At 44.9% G+C, this 24,483-nt stretch overlaps 1 protein-coding gene across 2 annotated transcripts in view; it reads right to left on the minus strand.

Moving 5' to 3' along the window:
• Positions 1–4,940: 4,940 nt before the first annotated feature.
• HHIP (hedgehog interacting protein) overlaps positions 4,941–24,483 on the minus strand; it is a 154,062-nt gene continuing 134,519 nt past the window's right edge. For both annotated transcript variants that reach the window (XM_078600888.1, XM_078600887.1), the window contains exons 13-16: positions 22,948–23,096; positions 19,821–19,949; positions 15,370–15,476; positions 4,941–7,834 (exon numbers count right to left, since the gene is read on the minus strand). In XM_078600888.1, the coding sequence (XP_078457014.1) occupies positions 7,727–7,834; positions 15,370–15,476; positions 19,821–19,949; positions 22,948–23,096 (493 nt within the window). In that variant the 3' untranslated portion in view covers positions 4,941–7,726. The remainder of the gene's footprint in view (positions 7,835–15,369; positions 15,477–19,820; positions 19,950–22,947; positions 23,097–24,483) is intronic.

A 24,483-nucleotide genomic window follows, 5' to 3' on the forward strand; every position in this document is an offset into this window, starting at 1 on the left:
TTTACGTGACCAGGTAAGGCCCACTGAGCTATATAGCTCGTTTTCAGAAGGGACAAATTATATCTCAATGAAGTGGCTTATCAGGTGAACATTTCTAGCGGCTAAATACTCAGAACGCGTATTTTGAAATGTGGAGGAAAAAACCGGAGGAACCGGAGAAAAATACAAGCGACCACGGGGGGAGAGAGAGAGAGAGACACACACAGACTCCAAATATACAGCAGGCGTCAGGGTCGGGATCGGGATCGAACCCACGACATCCTACATACCAGGCAAGGTAGTTAACATCTCTTAGCCACCGTGATGATGATGGTCAGAGAGTGAGACGCAAACTCCAAATATACAGCAGGTGTCAGGATCGGGATCGGGATCGAACCCACGACATCCTACATACCAGGCGAGGTAGTTAACATCTCTTAGCCACCGTGATGATGGTCAGAGAGTGAGACGCAAACTCCAAATATACAGCAGGCGTCAGGATCGGGATCGGGATCGAACCCACGACATCCTACATACCATGCGAGGTAGTTAACATCTCGCCATGGCGGTGGATTCCTGGCCAAGTCTGAACCGGCACCCGTGTCGCAAACCCACACCGACCAGCGTGTTTGAAGCATTGCCAAGCCCCCCGTGACCAACACAGTGTGGAGAGACGCCTTCGTCGAGCGATGGATTCAGAGGGTTGCGCTGTACATTGTCATCGATGTTTCCGCGTAATAATGCCTCTTAAAAAAAACAGGTGAGTGAAATCGAGAGGCATGGTGGGGAGGCCGTCAACAAATCGTGAATTGACAAAAGGGCTGCATGGTAAAAAAAAACTATGAATATCTTCTTAGGTTTTTTCGGTAAAGTCACGTAGAAAGTAAAATAAAATAAAAACAAAAATCACGACGTTTCGGAGGCAACACAAGTCTCCCCTGATGACGGAGACTTGTGTTGCCTCCGAAACGTCGTGATTTTTGTTTTTATTTTATTTTACTTTCTACGTGACTTTACCGAAAAAACCTAAGAAGATGATTCCTTGCAGTCACGAAAGCTTCAAATCTAGAACTATGAATATATTACACCTAAAATGACAGACACTGGATGAAGTCAGTGTCAGTGTTGTAAGTGTAATATTTCAGGACCATACCGGCTTTCACTTTGTCTCTACAGCTGGATGAAAGCCCTCTCTAAATTGGTGCATTGACTTGCATTCCTTTACCACTGCGATCCATCGCAAACATAAAGTCAAACCTCATCTTCTTGGTTCTTTCGGTAAAGTCACGTAGAAGGGAAGTAATAAAATAATAAAAATAAAACACAATAAAATAATTCTCACGACGTTTCGGCCACAACGCAAGCAGCCGTCTTCAGGTGAAAACCAGGTCTTTCGAGGTGAAAGAGTGAGAATTATTTTATTGTGTTTTATTTTTATTATTTTATTACTTCCCTTCTACGTGACTTTACCGAAAGAACCAAGAAGATGAATCCCTGCAGTCACGAAAGCTTTAAATCGAAATAAAATCAAACCTGTAACTGTAAAAAAAAAATTCCGTGCAGCACCCAACTTAAATTGAACATGTTCACGCCATTGTAAAACTTTTTTACTTACATTGCCGTCGATCGAATTGAATTTGAACGGCTCTTTGATGAGCGCAATGGCAATAGTGTGCAGACGTGCGCACGGTTGACGGACCCAAAAGCGTTCATTACGTGCCGCAATATTCCAACGAGCATTGCCGAGTGTGAAGGTTTTTTTTCTTCTCCTCAATCTTTTCAGTCGTTTTGTGCGCAAGGCATCTCACGGTCCAGCAAGGTGCAACACGCGTTTCATCGCAATCCACGCCACAAGGTCAATTCCTTTTATATCAAGCCGGCACAAGGGATGAACATACTCATAAAGGAGCAAAGTGGATGGTGGGTTTGATTTTGAGAGTTTGTAAGCAGTCACAGTGGGTGTCGTGGATGTCCAGCCCACCCCCACGTGTCTATACAGTATGTGGCTAAGAGACACCTACACAAAGCATGGCATTTTTTAACCCTGTGTTTTCCTCCTTTCAACAACGTGACATAAATGTCGATAATGGCACCTTTAATTAGCGCGTGAACAGGAGGCTCAGTAACGCGTCAGTAGGTGGGTATACTTCATATGATTATAATACTGTCGTTCAGTCTGGTTCATCATCATCGGGCATGGTCAATCTGCTGCTGGATGAATGCCTCCCTAAGCCGCCACCACCTCTATCGATCCTGGGATGTAATAATTCACCTGCACTCGGAAATTATTTTGAGTAAAAAAACAAAAATTAAACAGGGGTTGTCAGTACTATATATAGCATGGTGAAGCAATGTTTGATGGCATTAGTAACTTTAATCTAATATGCGAGGCGGTGACAGCGCCTAGCATGGTTCACCGCATTTTTCAGAGATTCCCGGTTCGAATCCAACAGGCGCCCCAATCATTACTGAGTGTGTGTATTATCCACTGAAACTGTGCACTGTAAACCGAAGAGATGGACCCAGCGGATGTTAAAGACCCCCCGATGTAATTCGCACGTGTCGGCCACCGACTGCCAGAATGAGGGTACACATTTTCCAAATTCGAAATTTACCCGATAACTACTCAATTGTGATTACTGTGTGCACAGCTACCCTGGTCTCCTTTTGTTAGATTGTTCGTTGGCAGACCAGGCGCTGAGTCACCTTGTGCCCAGAGGGACAGCTGCCACTGGGGGTGCCCTTTCAGCTGTTAGAGGTGAGATGTGATGTCAAGCGCTCCGAGATGCCCCGGCACACAGGAGGGTGCCATATCATTAACAAAACATTATTGTTTATTATTAACCAATAGCCACCGGGAGCTATTCGTAAGGAGACCCACGACTTCAAAGGAGCGACTTAGGCCCCGGTTGAGAGAAGTGGTGGTGATTGGAGCATCCACGGTGCAGGCAGGACCCCTGTGTGTGTTCTTTACAGAATTGACTTTTTGAACGTTCCCCATGGTGGTCTCAATCTATGCTTCGCGTGTTGCCAAGTGCCTCCCCCACAGTCATCACAATCCCTTTCTTCTCGTAAAAAAAAATGACCCTGAATATTTTCTTTCAGCCGTTGCACTGCAGCGTAATTGAATATGTATGCGTGTGTTTAACTCGTGGCCTTGTCAATTTAAACATTTATTTCCAACGTTTTTTTTCTCTCTCTCTCTCTATAATCAATAAATAAATAGCCATCCTGTGTCAATCCACGACTGAATGAAGGCCTCCACATGCCATGTCAGCTGTTGTTGGACCGTACGTCACCACACGGGGTTGGTGATGAGGAAAGGGGTTGGGGCAGGAGGGCCTAGCACCGGTTTAGAAATCCTTCAGTGACGTTAGGGGCCAACCATAAATGACGTCACGCACCTGGGGGGGGGGGGGTCAGACATTTGTGACGATGTGTGACGAGGTGGGGGGGGGGTTGAGAAATGTGACGTCACATCAAAATGCGCAACTTTAAATAAATATAGACAACACGTTCTACTTAATTAAATATACTTTTAAATGAATGTTTTCTTCTACATCAGAGTGCAGCGCCACATTAAATACGCACTACAATGACAATAGTTTAAAGCGATTTGAAGCATGTTTAATTTTTTTTGGGGGGGGGGGGGCAGAGCTTTGTGACGTTATATTTGAGGGGGGGGGGTCTGACTTTTTGTGACGCCGTGTGACGAGGGGCGGGGGTCAAAAATCGTCCAAAATCGCGTGACGTCATTTATGGACGGCCCCTTAGCACTAACCGGGACTTGATCTCATATTTGAGTTGGTAGCGCAGTGTGGAAGCCACTGCAGCACTGCTTAACCCACGCTGAACAATACGATCACAATAAAAGCTGTATGTTCTCCCATTCATCTCACTGCTTTAACTCCAACTTACGAGGTAATTCAGTGCTTGGAATATCAACAATTCAGTTTCATCTCAACCTATTACACCCCGTGTATACAGCACGTTGGCATCACGCGCAACTTTTAAGGAGATACACAATGGGTTTTCAAAACAGTTTTGCTGTACGAGGAATGGAACGTATCCGAGAGCGCGTCCACCAAGGAGATGGATCCATGAAACAGCGCAATATCAAGCGACGTCAGCAGCGACGAAGAGAAGAATGGTGACGATGACGATGGACTTGAGCAGCACCACGGGGATCCCACTCACAGTGACCTGGCTCCGCCCCTTGCCACGCCCCCTTTCTAGAACCTACCAGCGGGTTCTTGGTGTGCCCCTTCTGTGACCTTTCCCCCCTCGAGCCCCCTCTGGTGTGTCACGTGGTCTGCTGACGTCAGGGCTGCCGTAAGCTGTAGATCCCCTTCCCTGCCAGCAGCCAGCGCTATGCTGCTACATTACTATTCCATGCCACTACAGATGTTTGGGATTAGCTTGTGTGCAGGAGCCATATAAGATTGTTGTATTGCGAGGCGGCTTTGGGAGGCCTTCGTGCAGCAGTGGATAGATCTTGGTTGATAATGGTCCGAGAGCTGTGATGCCCGTTCAAGGCAGGCCACGTCGTGACACGTGTTAGACAGACAGCAAGTCTGTCAATTCTAGATTTGAAGCTTTCGTGACTGCAAGGATTCATTCTCTTAGGTTTTTTCGATAAAGTCACGTAGGTAAAAAATTTAATGAAAATTAATAAAAGTAATAATAGAAATAAAATAAAATAATTAATTTCTATTAATACTTTTATTAATTTTATTAATTTTATTTTTTACCTACGTGACTTTACCGAAAAAACCTAAGAGTAGCAAGTCTGTCATAACCTCGCTTTAGGATGCTGTGTAGTTTCGTTAATGTGTTATCTCGGTTTAAAAAAAAATACATATTGAGTATATTTTAAACGTAAACATAGCTCTTTCAACATGTATGTGAATAACACTGCCCCCACACACACACAATAAAAAAACTCATATCTTAAAATGCTCTACAATACACAAAGCCTTTATTTGATTTTAAACATAAATACAAATGTAACTCCCAGTCTCTCTACTTTAACATTCAACGTAATGTTAATATTAAAATAATAATACAAATAATGTTTCCACCAGGGCACTTCATGTCACTTTCATGTTTGTAAGGGTAATGCATTCATCTTTGTGACGGAGCCTACCTTCTGGTCCAATACAAAACTAAATATGGCATTTGCTAAATAAAGCTACTATAGTGATACAGTGTTCGGCTTATAAATAGGCACTCTAATACAAAATATGGTTTGATAAATGACTCATAAAGCAAAGCAATTAGTTAAAAAATGTCACAAAAATATGCACCGATACACTCGCGATTAATGTCAACGTAAGAACCCCACATCTATAGTGACATACAAAATACACCCATAACATTGTGCTTTTGAATAATCGTACCAAGAAACACCGGTAATATATTTAAATATACTATACAGGAGATGTAGCGCTTGTTGTTTTCGGGTTACAGTGACCACGTATGTCAAAGGCCACCTTTGTTTATAATAAAAAAAAGGCTTTCATTTAAGCGTTGACCTTCGAGCCTCAGAGCGGAGCATTTCCCCCCCCGACATCAACCGCGCCTGAAATGCAGCGGCGAGCGGGGATAATGCGCACGTGACGGTGCATAGCCTGGGACAGGAGTCCAACCCTTGACATGCTTTGCAGACGGTTAACTGAAGTAACAGATGTGTCCTTTTCAATGTGTCCACTCCCACTTGAAACCAAAGTATATATATACCAAACCACCCAGTGTGCACACAAGCCACGTGATGTTCTAAGAGGCCACTTTGGTTAAGTACAGGGTGCCCGTGCATGGCTATAGACACACTTCCTGGCAGACAGACCAGGTACACAGAACTGACTGCGCGAATTGACGGAGATGACAACAGGAAGACACCATCGTCGTCACATCGTCACCAATGAAATCACCACAAAAAAGTAGAACATGGGGAGGTAGGGGAAAAGGGGGGTTTGGTTTGAGAACGGCTTTTTCATTGGTCCGTCGTACCAAAAGTTGATAAAACCGTGTCTCTACTTGGACACTAGAAGTTGGAGAGATGCCGGTCATGAGCAGGAACGTTACGTGTTGTAGTTTTCTCAAGCCAAGTTGTAATAGTACCGAAGGGGTTGAAGTATCATCTGAAATTGTGAACAGGGCGGCGTTCATCATCTGTGTGTGAAGCTCCAGTGTTCCACCTTTGTCAGAAATCAACACTAAGAGATAATTCCACTGTGACAAATTCAATAGCAAATCCCAATAAATGTGTTTTTAGTATGCGAGTTGGATTGTTTTTTTATTTTTACACATATGCCCTAAACACACAACTGCTAACGTTGATCTCAACGATGGTTATTGTTCATGGGAGTTACTGTTCATGTTGACAATTGACAAAGTGTTTCGTGAGACATCATATAAACATTGTCAACCAGAAATGACACAGAAATAAATAAGACAATTAAAAAAACGTACAGTAATGTACAAATGTAGTGCCACTTTTTTTTTTATCTAAAAGCAACTGGCACTAACCAAAGAGCAGAACATCTGACTAAGAAATACATTTTAAGTTTTCTTTTGTGCGTGTGTGTGCGTGTCATGTTTTGTACATGCTCTGTTAGCTAGATTGTAAATCTCGGATTGTGCATATTTCACGATTATCAGCTGAGCACAGTGATTTGTGGAAGCAACTTCGGGTCTGGCAGTGGGGTAATCAGAGCGTGTCCGCATGCAGTGCAGGCATATTGAAGTGGGAGAATACATCCCTACCCCTGTCACTCCGGAATACACCGTCTCAAAATATAGCCACCCTCCTACACCACTGCAGAGGTGGCATTTGTATTGCCTACCGTTCCCTACCATAGCTCATCATGGCATACATTATAATGTCCCCCCCCACAGCCGTTACAAATACATCTTACGCATACTGTGTATAAAAATAATGTTTTTAATGGCAACAACTCTGTAACGTAATATTACAATATCATCGGGTTATCCATTGATAACACTGATGAGTGGTTCTCAAGACCCCATCCCTCACGCCTCCATGCAGCCCATCTTTCCGTGTCCACCAGGATTCCACATTCAATGTAAATGTATGTAAAAATACATAGGATGCATCTCTTGATTGGTCAAACTATGAAGAGGAACTGTTGTTAATCGGAAAGGCTGGAGTTTGAGAACTGCTGGCGTTGGGATATAACATCTGGCAAATATCGTAAGGAGCACTCGAATCCTTAATACCTAACCTCGGACGTAATTGATTTGCTGTTCAATTTGTACTCCAAAACGACCCTGTACCATTTGGTACATTATCAAAGTTACGGGCTGCATGATAAAAAGGCTGCATGAAAAGCAGGATCGATATGGTGAGTTTATAGGCACAACATGAAGCAAGTACAGCACACGTGAAGGCAGGGATATACATCAAGACTGCACAAGAGAGGCCTCGGTATTTGTTTGAGCCCCCAATTAGGGTTCAAAATGTGTCCACAACTTCTTCCTCAAACGACTCTACCATGGGTATAGTTTTAGCCAATAAATTTACAATGCAAAATAAAAAGCTAATTTTACATTATTCAATGACGATACTGTCGGTTTATCTGTATTTTTTTCTTCTTCAAAAGTCACGTGTGCTGTATTTAACTCTGGTGGTTGTTTATTTGCTCATTTAAGTTGTTATTTAGTGTTTGTAATATATATGGCAAATTGATGATTAAATTCTTGTTTTGAACTCCTTCTTTTGAAGAGATCACGGCCTGCGTCCCACCTCTGTCACCAAATCTTTGTATCCTGTTGTGATGGGAGATTTCGGCAGGTCTGTGGGTCTTGTCAGCCTATTTTCTTTACGTGAACCTCCCTGCAATCAAAAAACAACAACAGCATACACAGTTGCTGAGCATAGGCCCAGCGACCCAAAACGCAAAGTCCAAGTAATCGAGCAAGGCTAGGAGGGAATTCCAAAGTGGGGCAGCGTGAGGCAACAAGCAGAAAGAGCAGTGATGTAACCTTGCAGGAACGTGACGTGCTGTATTTTGCTCAAGCCAGTTGTAATAGTACCGAAGAGGTTGAAACATCATGTGAAATTGTGAACAGGGCGTTCATAATCACGCGTGCGAAGCTACAGCATTCCACCTTTGTCAGAAATCAACACTGACGGCAGAATTCCACTGTGACCAATGCAATAGCACACCCCAATATATTCGTTTTCAGTATACGAGTTGCACTGCTTTTTTTCTTTTTACGCAGTGTATGGTGGTTGAGCACATGATGGTGCATGAGCCAACACGGTCAGCCTGGTAGAATTTAGTCCTCAACGTGGAGGAATTAATGAGTAAAGCTGACAGGAACGTTTGTGAACGTGAGCGAGTGAAATTTAGTGGAATAATATTTTGCAACATCACACAGTAACCACCCTATTGCGCATATCACGAGCTTGTTTAGAGGCGGGAGTGGCACAATGCTCAGAAAACTTTAAACAGATGTTAAACTCGAAACAATGGGTAATAACGATACGCTCGGCTTTAGTCTATATTTATTTCTGCCATATATATCACCCCGTGTGTATATGCGGGAAGGCTGCTATGGCCATGGTTTAACTGTACTGCATTTAACATTTTGCCCAGTGACTTGACTATATCAGAATCAGTATTTAGACAAGGAGCAATCCGATTAGCTATGAAGCTCCTTTCACAGATGTCTATAAGAATTTAGAAGGGGGGCTGAACCTTCTGAGGGGAGGGGGCTTGGCTCCGTCTAGCCCAAAGGTCGCAAACGGGTTTTGATTCCTTACCCGTACCCGTACCCGGTCGCACCAGGGTCGCAAACGGGTACCCGTACCCGGCTGGGTACGGGTACCCATACGCTACCCGTACCCTACCCGAAATGAGTGACAAACGGTTACTCACCGGTGACTCACGGCCTACCCGTACCCGTATCCGGCCGCACCAGGGTCGCAAACGGGTACCTGTACCTATACCCGGCCGGGTACGGGTAGCCGGGTATCGGGTAGGGTACGGGTATCGGGTACCCGGTTGCGACCTCTGGTCTAGCCCCCCCCCCGCCGCCCCCGACGCTAAGGGGTTAGGCGAAGGTAAATCACTCATGACTGAGATGGCCTCATGGAGGCTTTCATCCAGAAGCAGAGTGACAATGGGCCGGACACATCACACAGGACCAGATATTGATAGTTGGATGTGTACGCTGAGCTTCCGGTGACTTAAAATTGTCTCAAATCTGATCATTGTTTTTTTTAAAAAGCCAACGAGTGAAACAGAATCTAAAGCCCTGAAAGTGTTTTCTTTTATTGATGTGTCATTCACCTTCAGTTTTAAACCATTTGTAATAAATACAACTTAATTTATAAAATGCGATTGTATACGTTACATTATGCAAGTCTTTTGGCTTATGTATAAATATGATCTATGATGCAAAAAACACAAGGCAAAATGCCAATTATATACGGTGAGTTTTTATATATGTTCTACCATTCGGTTAATACCTTTTTTTTATTACTTTGATGTCACTAGTAAGACCTCATTATCCTCAACTCTGCTCCACAGTTGTGCAGCGAAAATCCAATTACATTTGAACATCTGACAAAGCTACGCGCGTTACCTCCTCTTCATGCCAAGGTAAGGAAGGCAAACAGAGGTGGTGGAACTTTTTCCCGGTGTGCATTCAGGGATTCGTTTCAGCACGTGTCTGCCCGGGCCAGTGACCCGTAAACAAATATCTATGCACCGGGTACACCACATCCAGTATGCCTCTCGCTATGGCTGTGGCTACTAGTCACGCGCCACTTCCTGAGCCAACAGTGACGCAGGAAATACTCGGCGTGGAAATGAAGCCGCCCTGACCAATTAGCCACCCGCAGCCCCGTGTAGTGTTTGGCAATTTCTAAGATTTTCACAAATCTGACCTTTTGAACATGCAGTAATGTACGTATTCTTAATCCCAAATAAATACACTCACTTCTGAAGTCCAGTACAGCAATTTCGCATATTTGAAGTGGTTTGTATAACTGTCATTTTATACAGATACTCACATATCCGACCTTGTCAAATATCTGTCTGGACCTGAGTCCCCGGCAAGGGGTGATATGCGACGTTGTACTGCATGTAAGAATCCATTTGTCACATCAGTTTGTTGTGCGTTGGCAGGGGGTGAATCGTTTCTTATTAATAACGGCTTATATTCCATCGTGACCCTTTCCAAGTGAAAGCTTCACGGTATCTTTGGCCAACTGCATGAATTGGTGTTTGAAATACATTAAGTGGCATAAGGCTGACGAGCACTACTGATTAATAAACATCACTGCAATAATTAGGAATTTCCACCTGAGCTGCTGAAAATAACTCAAAGGAATTTACATTTTCACACGGGTTAATAAACACAATTTTTAAAAACACCTTTAAAGAAACGTTACATATGGTGATGTCACATTCTATTTTTACACGTCCTATTTAAGGCATAATATTTATTTGCAACTTACAATATTCCATGTTAAACAGTAAGTAAATAAATAAGCATGCAGCGAATACTCGTGCACTGTTGCTGTAATAATGGCCGCGTTCGATCGGCACATGTTCTCATTACAATTGCAGGATTAGCGATGCCCCACTGTGGACATGTGATATGGGGCTCAGGCGGACACTTAATGAGGTTGGGTGAGCGTGACCGTGGGGGGGCAGGGGAAGAACACGGAAGCAGGACGAGGAGAAAGAGGATTTACAACAACAACAAAACATTCGCGGATGACAACAGAAAGCAGTTGTCAGCGACTATCCTTTAAAACTCACAGGCAGCCTGGGGCCGGCGAATACAAGGGTTTATCGACTGCATTTCTGTGCCAAAGAGGCGTCAAGGCTCGGGAAATAACTGCGCCATGCGGCTCCAACAACCAACGAAACATGGCGCAGCCCAAATAATTCTCGCCGCATTCGCTTTGAGATGCACTCGTCGTTATTGCTGCGTCACCTCCTTTTAGATCACGGTTCGCGAAACTGCAAGGACATTTATAATTGGCCCAGAATGAATGAAGGGAGAGTGTGAGAAATTGAGTGTTTTGATCGGCACCAAATGTGCAATTACTTCACTGGACTTATTTTTTTGTGGTGTCGGAGCATTCTTGATATAGTTCACACCTAAAACGCAACATTTCTTTCACATTTTATTGCTATGTCATTTCACGTGGACGCTTTATAGAATTCAAGCGTGCTTCGATATTTGCGTCTTACCGCTATTAACACGCAACGAGCGGATGTTTGTTTAACATCCTCAGATAATGAATTCTGCTACGTGCAATATGCCGGTTTTACTCCGCGCATCTGGTATTCAGGGAAGCCCTGTTCAGAGAATTATATTTAGACGAGGAGAATAATTTGGAGGTTGCTCGCACACAGTGACGACCTGATGTGAATCCCATTGACACAATTTTTAAGAGAATGTTGTCCCTGGGATTAAAGGCATGTTTAACACTTTCTCCGTGGTACATTACACCCTGTGACATTGTGATCACACAGAGCACCACGATTTTCATTTCCACACAGCAAGGCCGTAATTATAATATATATTCAAATATGCTCAAAATGTCCTCCCCAATATATTGCTATAAAAATTGCTATGCTATGTAAATAAAAACAACAATTTGCTAAACCTTGGCCACAATATCTGGACTTGTCTTCATATAAATCAATGCTTAGATTTCTGTCTATATGATTGTGGTTATGGTTGTATTCTAGATTTGAAGTTTTCGTGACTGCAAGGATCCATACCTCTTTGGTTCTTTCGGTAAAGTCACGTAAGAACCAAAGGTTATGGTTGCACTTTATTAATCCCTAATCTCTGCCATTACATACAATGAAACAAGAAATGGTAACAAAAGAAAAAACAGAGCAATGTAATACAATCCACTATTCGACATTATAATTGTTAAAAATAAATAAAAAGTCCATCCCATGTGTTAGTGAACTTTTAAATATTTTAGGCAGGAAATGAGTTTTCAAATTTAGATATTTTTTCTGGGGGGTGGGGGGGGGGCGGACCCCCAGACCCCCTGGAAAATTTGGTCCCCCCCAATGTTGACTCCATGGCTATGGCCTTGCCACAAAGTAAATAAGTAAAGTGAATACATGCCAATTATTTACCTAGGAAAAGCCACACTGAATCTCAAGATATGTGTCTGTCAGGACGGCCCTGCATTGGGGTGGATGGCCAATACTATTAACGCAAGGTTGGCTCATGTGGGAGGAAACTCGAAGAACATGAGGTGGTAACACTCAGCACTGCCCTTGCGTGGCCACACCTCGCAACCCCATGCCTAGAATTCCTTGCAGGCTCTGCAGGTCACCCGTACAAGTATGAACGAGGTTCAACATCTGATATGCTTTTCGAGATATGATGGGTTTTGTTGCATTAATGGTAATTTGGTGAGTGTGAAATTTCAATCAGCCACAGAAACAGCCTCGCCAGGTTATTCCACCTCTTCAACAGCTGCTAAATAACATTATTTCCGACAAGTGGCATCTGCCGTTATCAGGTTACTTAAAATACATCAATTACTCAAAATAAAATCTGCAGTCTGATGAGATATATACATTTTGTGGTCACGATTTTTGTTATCGCCTTTGCATTTGTGCCCATATATATGTAAAAATAATCTTAAGTACATGAGAGATCAATGTTTTAAATTTGCAATGCATGTATTCACATATAAATCAATTCATTTAAGGTAAAGATTCCTTTTTTTTGCAATAGAGATGTGTATGTGCGCATGCTAGGTATGAATTTCAGATAAAAAAAAATATATTAATCGCATGTTAGATTTTCGGACTTGTGAGGACAATTTTGTATATGTTACAGATGTTGGATCATTTACATTAAATGATAATTTAACGGGTTTTATTGCTAACAAAAGTAATGTCACCTGATACCACACGACATCACATTTGGCGGTAAAAGCATTAAAGTCAAACTTGGATGAATCCCAAAAATATTGTTTATATTGGCTCATCAGAAATGTCATATCTAGGTTCAATGTTCAGATTTTGTGTTCGGATTAATCTGAATCTTGGGAACGCATCCTGTGGCCTGGACCACTCTGGCTGAAATTAAGCCCTTTGTGTTCCACATACATTGTCCATGCAGGTGCACAGCGAGGATATTCAGTTCAAGGCAGCATTGGTTAATGAAAAGTGGCATCGTAATAGACGTAGATACAAACGCGACAAAAGATGATGGCACTTTTGCACTTTAACTTATGAATAACGTATGAAGCCAACTGCGTCAAGATATGGTTCTGTAAAATACAAAGCATTGCAGCATTTCGTTATTTTATGGAGTGGCCGCATTGTTTCGTGACAATCAATTGAATGTTGGGCTCACTTACGTTAGAATGTAACGCACGTTAAAACACTAAAGGCCTCCTTTCAAAGCTGGCATGTCCAGCACATTGTTTTCTCTGGTGCATTAGTGGCGAGTCACATTAACGGTGCTGTGAAAAAGGTCACGCGATGCAACAGGGTACTTAAAATTATAATAACACATTATACAAATAGTCATTTTTCTTCCAGAGAGCATCACTAGATTTGGATAATCAGCATGGGATTATGCCACATTTGAATACATTTTGCACTTGAATTTGCTGAAGAGAAATCGGCATTGAATTGACGATGCTTAAGCTGCACTTACGGATGCAATGAGACACCGCAGCCATTCCACACTCGCCGGACACTTGTTTAACACCGTACATTTTTGATTCGTATATCTTTGCAAAAAAGTACAATCCTGGACACGAAAATATATATGTTAATCAGTGTCTTTAAAAAATCAGCATAGGTTGATGGTGAATTGCGCAAGATACGGCCGTGATCTAATGACGAAGCACGATGGACTTCAAAGGGGTCGCCGGTGTGATTTGAACTACCGGCTTGGCAGTGAAAAAAAAACTTTCTTAAACGCCTCCCCCCCTCCCCCCCACCGGCTTCTGTCCACCCAGCAGTATAAATGGATGCACCATGGTTAGTCCATCAATGTGTTTTAGGGTACATCTTCTTGGTTATTTCGGTAAAGTCACGTAGAATGGAAATAATAAAATAATAAAAATAAAACATAATAAAATAATTCTCACGACTTTTCGGCCACAACGCAAGCAGCCGTCTGCAGGTGGAGAGCAGGTCTGTCGAGTAGACAGACTCTGTCTACTCGACAGACCTGGCCGAAACGTCGTGAGAATTATTTTATTATGTTTTATTTTTATTATTTTATTATTTCCATTCTACGTGACTTTACCGAAAGAACCAAGAAGATGAATCCCTGCAGTCACGAAAGCTTTAAATCGAAATGTTTTAGGGTAGTGTGGGTACTCCAACCTCCTTCAAGATGCATGACCGGCATGGAAGATTTGATCAAATATATTTTGCCAGCAATGGCAAAAGATACATTATGTTGCAGGGCTGCATCTTTACCCGTTCGAGGCGTATATTCTTCAAGGGCAATCTTGGTGTAAATCACAAGGTGCACCGCCGTCCCCCCCCCCCGGCCCCTCATAGCTCTGTCCACAGGAAGGCTATCATACTGGTAGGAACCTCTGGAGGGGCTGGGTGGGGAGGGAGGGGCTGGGTGGGGAGGGTGGGGAGGGGCTGGGTAGGGAGGGTGGGGCAGGGTGGGGAGGGGCTGGGTGGGGAGGGTGGGGAGGGGCTGGGTGGGGAGGGTGGGGCTGGGTCGGGGGTGGGAGGGGTGGGGCTGGGTGGGGAGGGGCTGGTCACCCCGTGGTTTATGCTTTCAACTCAAGAACCAAAAGTAGTAGATGAGCCCCGGTGTACAACACATTCCTGCGGAGGGAGCTGGTAGGAACGTTGGGTTGCTCGGTCAATGGCCAGGGTCAACGGCGGCGTGGTGTATTCCGCAAATATGGCCGACTGTGAGGGCGGGCACAAGCCTGCGTGAGTAGGTTAAACGTTGAGTTTTATAAGGGCACTACGGGGTGACCAGCCCCTCCCCACCCAGCCCCACCCCTCCCCCCACCCAACCCCACCCTCTCCACCCTCCCAACCCAGCCCCTCCCCACCCTCCCCACCCAGCCCATCCCCACCCTCCCCACCCAGCCCCACCCTCCCCACCCAGCCCCTCCCCACCCTCCCCTCCCCACTCAGCCCCTCCCTCTCCACCCAACCCCTTCCTGCACGACGGACACAATAATCCCCTGTGGGCTGGTGTAACCTGGCGGTTCCTACCAGTATTAATTGCCCTATTGTTTCAACGGCAGCGCTAGGAGTTTTAACTGGTGACCTCTGGATTGCAAGTCCAGTGTGCTAACCATCGCACCATTATTATGACAAAACACCTTTCAACAAACCAAGTGGCATTACGATACGCAAGAGGCAAAATGCTCACCTGTGTGTGCCTGGATCCCCGGCCTCTGATGAGCCTACGGAGGCTCCGCGGGAGCTGGCTGAGGGCCTGGCTCTTCTGGTAGGGATTTCCGAAGAGCAGCGAGAGACCTGCGGAGCATGGCACCGGGGGGGATGGATACAGGTTACGCTAATGCAGCGAAGAAGCCCTCCGGCGAGTTCCGTCTGATCCCAGCTCTGCACATCTCGTGCCCTGCGCAAGTGCACGCACAGTCGGCGAGTGTGCCCGGCGTTTTGAAGGAGGGATTCTAATACAGCTCTTGTGCCCAGCTGCCGACGTCGTGAGTTCTGCATACTGAGCAGCGTTGAGAAACAGTTTGGCAGTGCGACTACAACGTAGACTTTATAATGGGGGAAAAATTGAGGTTTCATCTTGACTTAAAACTTTCGTGACTGCAGGAATTAATATTCTTTGGGTCTGTCGGCAAAGTCACGTAGATAGGTTCAAATTCATTTTATTATTTATTAATTTCAACATATCTATGTAACTTTACTGAAAGACCCAAAGAATAAGAGAGGTTTCAGTGTGAAGTCACTGCACTCTGCATTCGGGTCCCATTACAAACGTGGGATTAATATAAACTGCACAATTGTTATTACGATTGTAAATGGAATGTGACGAGGACATTTTTGTTCAACAATGAATACTCTGTGCTGTTTTAGTTTGGTTACTTCAATCAGAGCTGTGTTCAATAACCCATGTTTATGCGGTTAGCTATTTAGGGTTGTGACAATGGTGGCCTCATAGGTAAGGCAGGTTATCATTATAAACGGGAAACCACGAATATTAATTCACAAAAATACCCTTTATGCTTTGTCGGCACGGCACACGAGGAGGTGGGTGGCCAGCACCACGCCCAGCCGCCTTTTTCTCCCCAGTGATGGTGTTTACCCACCGCACAAGTTACTCATTTAAGGATGAGTTGATAAAAGGGAGGCCAAGAATCGGTTAAGATATTTGCCACTGTTTTTGGTCGGGAGTGGGAATCGAACTGTGATCGCTGGGTTCGTAGTCGAGAAAAATACAGATATTAGCTGAGAAACATGCTGATTGATTAATTATAAAATGCACCTACAGTTTACGAAGCTGCACAGATAAAATGTGCACGCAGAGTAATTTCTATATTGTTTGCACATAACGTGTACCTGGGCAAGTAACACCACTGAAAAAAAACTGGTTATGAATCACTGCCTGCGAAACGAAACATTGACGTCTCCTGTTCACAGCATCTTCATTCGACCCCGAAGAACAATCACAACTGTCGACGAGATGGATGCTGGCTTTTCAAATTCTATGCCCTCAAATGACGATGCAGGGGGGGGGGGGGGTGATAGAGACAGAGAGCTAAAAGAGGAACGGCCTTGGGCCAGGCAGATCAGAAAGTGTTCCTTGTCTTTAACCTAAGCTCACTCCATCCATGAAATCGATACAGGCAAAGAGAGGCCAGTAACACTCATCTTTAAGGGACTGTGATTTCTCATGGCGTTTTTGGTAGTGGCGTTCTATGCAAGTTAAAAGGCAGAGCTATGCAGCACGCGTTGACATGTGTGGTGCGTTGGAGGTGGCGTACATCTGCAATCCAGCAGCGCTTTGTAGATGGTGTGAGTGGATTTGCACCATCGGCTGTATGTGTGTGATATTTCCATCCTGAATGAAACTCGTGAGGTTGATAGGAGGTGAGAGTACATTAGGTCAGAGGTCGCAACCGGGTACCCGATACCCGTACCCTACCCGATACCCGGCTACCCGTACCCGGCCGGGTACGGGTAGCCGTTTGCGACCCTGGTGCGGCCGGGTACGGGTACGGGTAGGCCGTGAGTCACTGGTGAGTCACCGTTTGTCACTCATTTCCCAACGTCTTGTCTCTTCTCACAATTCAAGTTCCTAGAATCAACCCACCCGCGCCTGCAACATGGCTTCATCCCAGAGGTCGAAATCAGGTACCCGATACCCGTACCCTACCCGTACCCGGCCGGGTACGGGTAGGGTACGGGTACGGCCGTATATGGGTACGGGTACCCGTTTGCGACCCTGGTGCGGCCGGGTACGGGTACGGGTAAGGAATCAAAACCCGTTTGCGACCTCTGCATCAGGTAGGTTGGCAGTTGAGAAAGTAAATCAGTAACCCATCCGTGCAGCCTTTTGAATGTTATTCCCTCGTGTATGTGTGTACTCATGCCTACTCTAACATGCAATGCACTCAATAGAGAATTGGTAAAACTCCCCAATGCAAGCACTCTCCTGAAAATGAGTCTGACGATTCAGCAAGGCATTCCCAGATGAAAAAAAAGTATATTTCACGAAAAAAACCCCACGCTCTTTTGTTAAATATAATGGGGCTAACGAAAAAAAAAATCTATTACGTAAAACTATCAAAACCATTGGTAACACTTTGAGTATCTTGAATGTCTCTTGATCTCGTGTGTGATAAAGGGACAGTGATGGGAATGTGCATACGAGAGCGAACGCAAGCCTTCGCTTCTGTTACCAAACCCTGCCTTCTAAAAGGAGTGCCGTAAACATTTTAGAGCGGCAATTTCCAGTCGCGACCCTAAATTTGGGCACAATGCCTCGGCCCACGATGTCTCAAGACTGCTTTATAAATCAAGATGCGTTACGTGTCACATCGCCTCCTTCTTGCTATCAAGAGACCCATCAAGACATCTCTGTGAACCGAGTTGAGTGCAGGGACAATGTTCGACGTCAGGTCACTGAGGCTGAAGCTTTCCAAGCATAGCTGAGAACAACAGAGCAGTGATATAATTCATGAACGTACAAGCACAGTGCTTTGCCAATCCACTGCCTGATGAGGGCCTCTCCACTTTGTGTGGGTCGTGGGGGTTATGTATATTTACCATACTTCACCATGCTGGTCAGGACAGGTTGGTGAACGTGAGGAGCATAGATATACAGTACTTGCACTTGAGTCGAGTATTACACTGGTAGGAACCCCCTGGTTACACCAGCCCACAGGGGATTATTGTGTCCGTCCGTCCGTCGTGCAGGGAGGGGCTGGGTGGGGAGGGAGGGGCTGGGTGGGGAGGGGAGGGTGGGGCTGGGTGGGGCTGGGTGGGGATGGTGGGGAGGGGCTGGGTGGGGAGGGTGGGGCTGGGTGGGGGGTGGGAGGGGTGGGGCTGGGTGGGGGGTGGGAGGGGTGGGGCTGGGTGGGGAGGGGCTGGTCACCTCGTGGTGCCCTTATATAACTCAACGTTTAACCTACTCACGCCGGCTTGTGCCCGCCCTCACAGTCGGGCATATTTGCGGAATACACCACGCCGCCGTTGACTCTGGCCATTGACCGAGCAACCTAACGTTCCTACCAGCTCCCTCCGCAGGAATGTGTTAATGTTTTTTGTTGCACTGCCCTCTGCTGCCCACAGCCTGTAACACCTGTTAGGAAATGTGTTATCTGCTCCTCTCTCGTTATATTCTCCACGGTGACACGAGTGTGTTGTCCATTATGTAACTTTGCGTCGAACCATGAGCCATATCTTGAAGGGAGGGACCTTGCCAATAACATCTGGCAGTTCACCAGCATTGATTCAAGCTCGCCTGACTCTGCCGATGAGACACTGTGTGTCGAAACCGGTGCCGAATTTGCTTGTCTTGAAACCAATGTTACTGAAAGTTACGCACTCCCAGAAGGCCGTGAGGCTGACGGGTTGTGTACACGCTTTCTTTTAACTCACTCTGTCTGTTGTTGTTGTTTTAGTAGTTGTTGTTGTCATTGTCGTATCCTCAAATTTTGTAACTCAATTGTAACCCACTTCTCAATGTGGTATCGACTGCAAACTTGGTATACTTATGTCATACTGATGACAATACTATATTGTATCATAAAAAATAAAACATCTATATTTTTAAACATTCATTTAAATATCTTATGTTTCGGCTTGGGTCTAATTGTCCACGGTGAACTGGCGTTGGCTGTAATTGGCCAGGGTCCCTTACGTTATGGCAAGCTTCGGGGCCACTTCCTGGAGTCGTGGAGTTCTTCCATTTCTAGTACATTTCATTAAAGCGTGTTTTTAAAAACGTTTATTTTAAATATTACTTATTACGTGGAAAGACGGATATTTGAAAGAGATGAGTTGCCTGCTTGTCTGTTTTGCTGTGAAAGGTGGACACCCACCCACCGACCCAAACACTATCCCAGACTAAACCTCCCCCCCCTTTGCATCTGGGATCTGATGAGATCGGGGATATTCTGTGTTATTTAAACATAGACAACATACGAATACAAAATTCACAATGGCCTTTCATTATGGTCCTTAAGGAAACAATGGCCCTTCCATAGCTGGATATGCCCCGTTGTGTAAGCGTGTCTTTTAATTCTAGATTTGAAGCTTTCGTGACCGCAAGGATTCATACTCTTAAGCGTGTTCTAGATTTGAAGCTTTCGTGACTGCAAGGATATCTTAAGCGTGTCTTACCGGCTCGGAAAGCTGAGCCCAGACTCCTTTCGGCCTGGTCACATGTGGCTCCCTGGAAGCCACTCTTACAGAGACACTTGTTGGGCTTCACGCACGCACCTCCGTTGACGCATGCCCGCTCACACTTAGCTGCGATGAACACAAATGGACGGAGGCAAAAAAAAACACGGAGATACACAGAGAAGATATATATGTAAAATGCTCAAAGAATTAAAGAACAAGTTAAATAAGCGGACAATACATCTCTCACGTATCTGTAAATTTAGACCACCCGTCAACCACATGGGCTGCTGGGAGTGCACAATTCCTGTTGACCAACAAGGCCCTTTTGGAAGAACATAATCCCTGCAGCAGTTGCTCAACACAAGCACAATTCTGGACCGACTTCAACATGCAGTGTCTCATCAGCAGTCAGACCTGCCTGATCGAACGACGGTGAACTGTCAGATGTTTACAGGGGAAGACCCTCTTTTCAAGATATGGGTTCCAGTTCGACGCAAAGCATGATAATATACAAACAAAATAAATAAGCAGAGGATATCTCTCCCCCAGGGAGACATGTTTTGTCTGCTTATTATTTTGTTTAGTTTGTATTCTCCACAACGACACAAATTATTCTTTTGTGTTCAGGAATTAAGGGCGTGAATTATGATTAAATCATCAGCACAGACACAACCACCACATGGGTCACTGATACTGCAAACATAAATATATGAGGGTGTTTGAATAAACACAACATTTGCAACTGGTATTTCTAGCAAACGTTGGATTCATGTATATATATGCGGACAGTATGCACCAATTATTTATGATGTGACTGCGGTGTGATTCCTCGGCTGTCTTGTGCCCTGTTCTTGACCACTGTATGCATTGTAATAAGGCATAGTGCTTACGGTTGTAGATTTAATGTTTGCACGCGTGTCATTGCGTGTTTGCTATGTGTCACTTGACACCCTGGACACCCTTGTAAACTAGACTTTTCATTTCAACCTCGAGGTAAAATATTTTAATAATAAAAAAATCAAGGGGCTTTTAATAATTTTGAAGTGGATAGTGGGGGGGTCATCACGGATGTTAGCCGTGACCAGGAATTGAACACGGGTTGCTGGGTTCATAGCGCAGTGTGCTCACCACTATGCCATCTCTCCATCACAAATAATAACAAGCAATGTGTATTGAAAACGATATGTAATGTAATGCACATTACACATGTGTTTGGTTCATTTCTATAAAACACTTATACGTGCAATTGCAAAATTGTGACTCTGACAACATATTATAATTTATATAATTAAGTTAAATGGGTGCTAAATGTAGAGCAGGTGCAAGGGACATTTTGAACTAAATACAGATTTTTTTTCTTCCAATTCTAGTTATGGACCAAGGATTAGGAATTTAGAAGCACAACTACATTACACCTGTTTCCCTTTGAGCTTAGCAGCTGAGTTACCCAGGGTGGTGAGATTTTTGGTTTTCAGTGACAAAGCAATTTGCACTTAGAAGCGCCTAAATGCAACCACATCCTCAAGATGTTGTACAAAACAGTGGGACATGTATCACAGAGGAAAACGCGATGTAAATATAGGAGTGTATAGTGTCTGCTCTGTTAACTTTCAACCGGTGTAATTCCCTTCCTAACTGACAAGGCAAGGAAGCCAGATGGATGACAAAGTTTGCAGTGACGGACAAGGATTCAATGTAGGGCAGAATGTAAATGCAGTACGGACCATTCGTAGTTTGTAATTGGGGCCAATTTGTACGAGGTGCAATCACAATTCGATATCCAGCAAATAAAGTGGAGAAGGCGGTGAGCTGATTACGAGCGGACGAGGAAAATCGTGATGGATTTCGTCGCATTTGGGGAAGATAGATGCGGAGTGGTGGCGCAGTGCTTAGCGCAGTGTCACAAGACCTGACGACCTAAGTTTGATTACCGGTCATGGCTATAACATCATTGGTGAGTTATATCTGTCCTGGTCCCACCCCCCCCCCCCCCCCCAGTTTCACCAACCAGCACTGACCAGAGTGGTGAAGTTTGATCGATAATACCCTACGACCAACATGACACAGAGAGACCTTCATCCAGCAGTGGATCGGAACGGGTATAACGCAGACGTATAAAATACTTGCAGGAGCTAAGCATGAAAGCACTTGGCCACTTTCATGGGTGATGGTTTCATCCCATACTTGCTTGTGTTCAAGCACTGTGCTGCAGGTCACAACATGTCACTTCCTTGATTCCTCCACCCGCCTCACGTTTGAATGTTTTATTCTTCTTCTGCATGTGCCTGTCGCTGGTAACACAGCGTTTGTTGCCCATCCCGAGTTGCGAATGTTCTGTTTGCCGGGACCAGAGAACTGAACATTCCAAAGCGAGGTGGCTGGTGGAATCGGTAGGAGTGCAGTGTTGTGGCGTGCAGGATGTTAACTACCTCGCCTGGTATGCAGGAGGTCGTGGGTTTGATCCCGAGCCTGACGCCTGCTGCTGTATATTTGGAGTCTGCATCTTTCCCCGTGTGGTCGTGTGGATTTTTCTCCGGGTCCTCCGGTTTTTCTCTCCACATTTAGAAACATGCGTTTAGAGCATTTGGCTGCTATAAATGTCCACATGATAAGCCACTTCGTTGGGCTATGAATTGGTGGCCAGGTCGCTTCTGAAAAAGAGCTAATATAACTCGGTGGGCCTTAAAATTTTAGTAGACATTGTGGTGCTGTGGTCTTTCAGGATAATATTGCACAGTGACACTCTGCAGTTTATAGTTTTAGTTTAGTGTGAGTGGCTAATAGAGCTCGGTGGGCCTTACTTGGTAAAATAAAAAAACGTCACAATTTTAGTAGACATTGTGGTGCTGTGGCCTTTCAGGATAATATCGCACAATCACACTCCGCAGTTTACAGTTTTAGTTTAGTGTGAGTGGCTAATAGAGCTCGGTGGGCCTTACTTGGTAAAATATTTTTTTTTAAATGTTTGTAGACATTCTGGTGCTGTGGCCTTTCAGGATAATATCGCACAGTCACACTCCGCAGTTTACAGTTTCAGTTTAGTGTGAGTGGCTGAACGGAGCACGTGCGGGAGACGAGACGAAGCCGCCGGGGCGTGTGGAACCCGAGGGCGCTGCCAACCCACCCTTGTTGCAAAGCTCGCCCTCCCAGCCACTCTGGCAGCAGCATTTGCCCGACGAGAAGCAGCGTCCGTTGCCGCAGAAGCGCGGACACTTGGAGGAAAGCGGCATCGGCTCTGCCAGGGTGCGCGCGCACTCGGGAGGACTTCTGTGCCTGTGCCCGGGGGCGGGGGGGGGTGATGGCGAGGCATGCGTTAAAGTGTATTGGGTGTTGTGTCGACGCTATTAATAGAGGGATAAACTTAACCGGTCCCCGCCATTGCTGGTCTACAATTAGCTGTGATACTCACCGGCTAATATAAACTTCTGTATCCTCAACAGGTCTGTTGTGGGTTTGGACAATTTGCTCTTCACTTAATTTCTAACATTCCCCCCCCCCCCCCCCCCCATTTTTAACGCAGTTCATTGACGATTTAAAGTAGTTGACACCTCATGATTGATATTTGTCGATTCATGTTCATCATATGCTGCAATAGTGAAGATAATTTTATATAAAGCTTGGATAAGATTTCCTTATTTTGGCTCAGAGGAGCCCGCTTAAGTCCACCACATTGGCCTTTAGCTGAGACAAGGCACTCGTGGGTGGTTCCACTTTCTCTCCTGCTCTGACTTGTTGGAAATAAAAAAATTCTGGCCATCTGCACTGCTGAGATCCTCATTATGTTCAGGTCGAGGCTCAAGTCTTTCCTCGTCATTTCCGCCCATGACGATCAATCTTCTATGCAGTGTCTTTACTTGATGCTCTAACATCTTTAGATCCCAACACCTTCTCTAGCCTCCAGCATTCTAACCCTCATCCCCTGCCCTCGTCAAAATACCATCGTCAACTCTGTGCACGGGCATGATTACCAAACTTGAGATGTGGTAGAACAACCTTGAGATGTGGTCACATTGAAATGCTTCATAGATCCATATTGCATTGGCACAGTGTGACCAGGGACACGATGGTACAACAGTAATTCATTTGTTCACAATATCCACATGGAACGTGCGATGTGTGCGCACAAACACAATGCTGTGGAACACAGCGCTTGGTCAGTGACGCCTTACATGGGCGACGGAGAAAGAGAATGGAACGGAATTGAATTGGCGAACTCTGAGATGATACGCCGGTGCATTAACCGCAATGTGGCTCTTAACTGATGTAAGAAAAGTTACATTTTTAAAAGATACATCATTCTGCACCAGCTTTTGCAAATTCAACCACTGCTATTCTCAGCGTCACTCTGCGCCAGAAAGTACGTAACTACGAGCATTACTCTTTGGTTCTTTCGGTGAAGTCACGTAGAAAGAAAATTAATTAAATAATAGAATACGACGTTTCGATTGCAACACAAGCAACCGTCATCAGGTAGAACTACATTTGAGAGAGAGACAAAACACAGACACGGAGACACACAGACAGACACACAAGCAGAGAGAGACAACACAGAGACACAGAGAGAGAGAGACACACACAACATAGACACACAGGGAGAGACACACACCATAGACACACAGAGAGAGACACACACATAGACACACAGAGAGAGACACACAAC

Source organism: Lampetra planeri, chromosome 15 (genome assembly GCF_965212315.1).
Source record: "Lampetra planeri chromosome 15, kcLamPlan1.2.h2, whole genome shotgun sequence".
NCBI classification, from domain to species: Eukaryota; Metazoa; Chordata; class Hyperoartia; order Petromyzontiformes; family Petromyzontidae; genus Lampetra; species Lampetra planeri.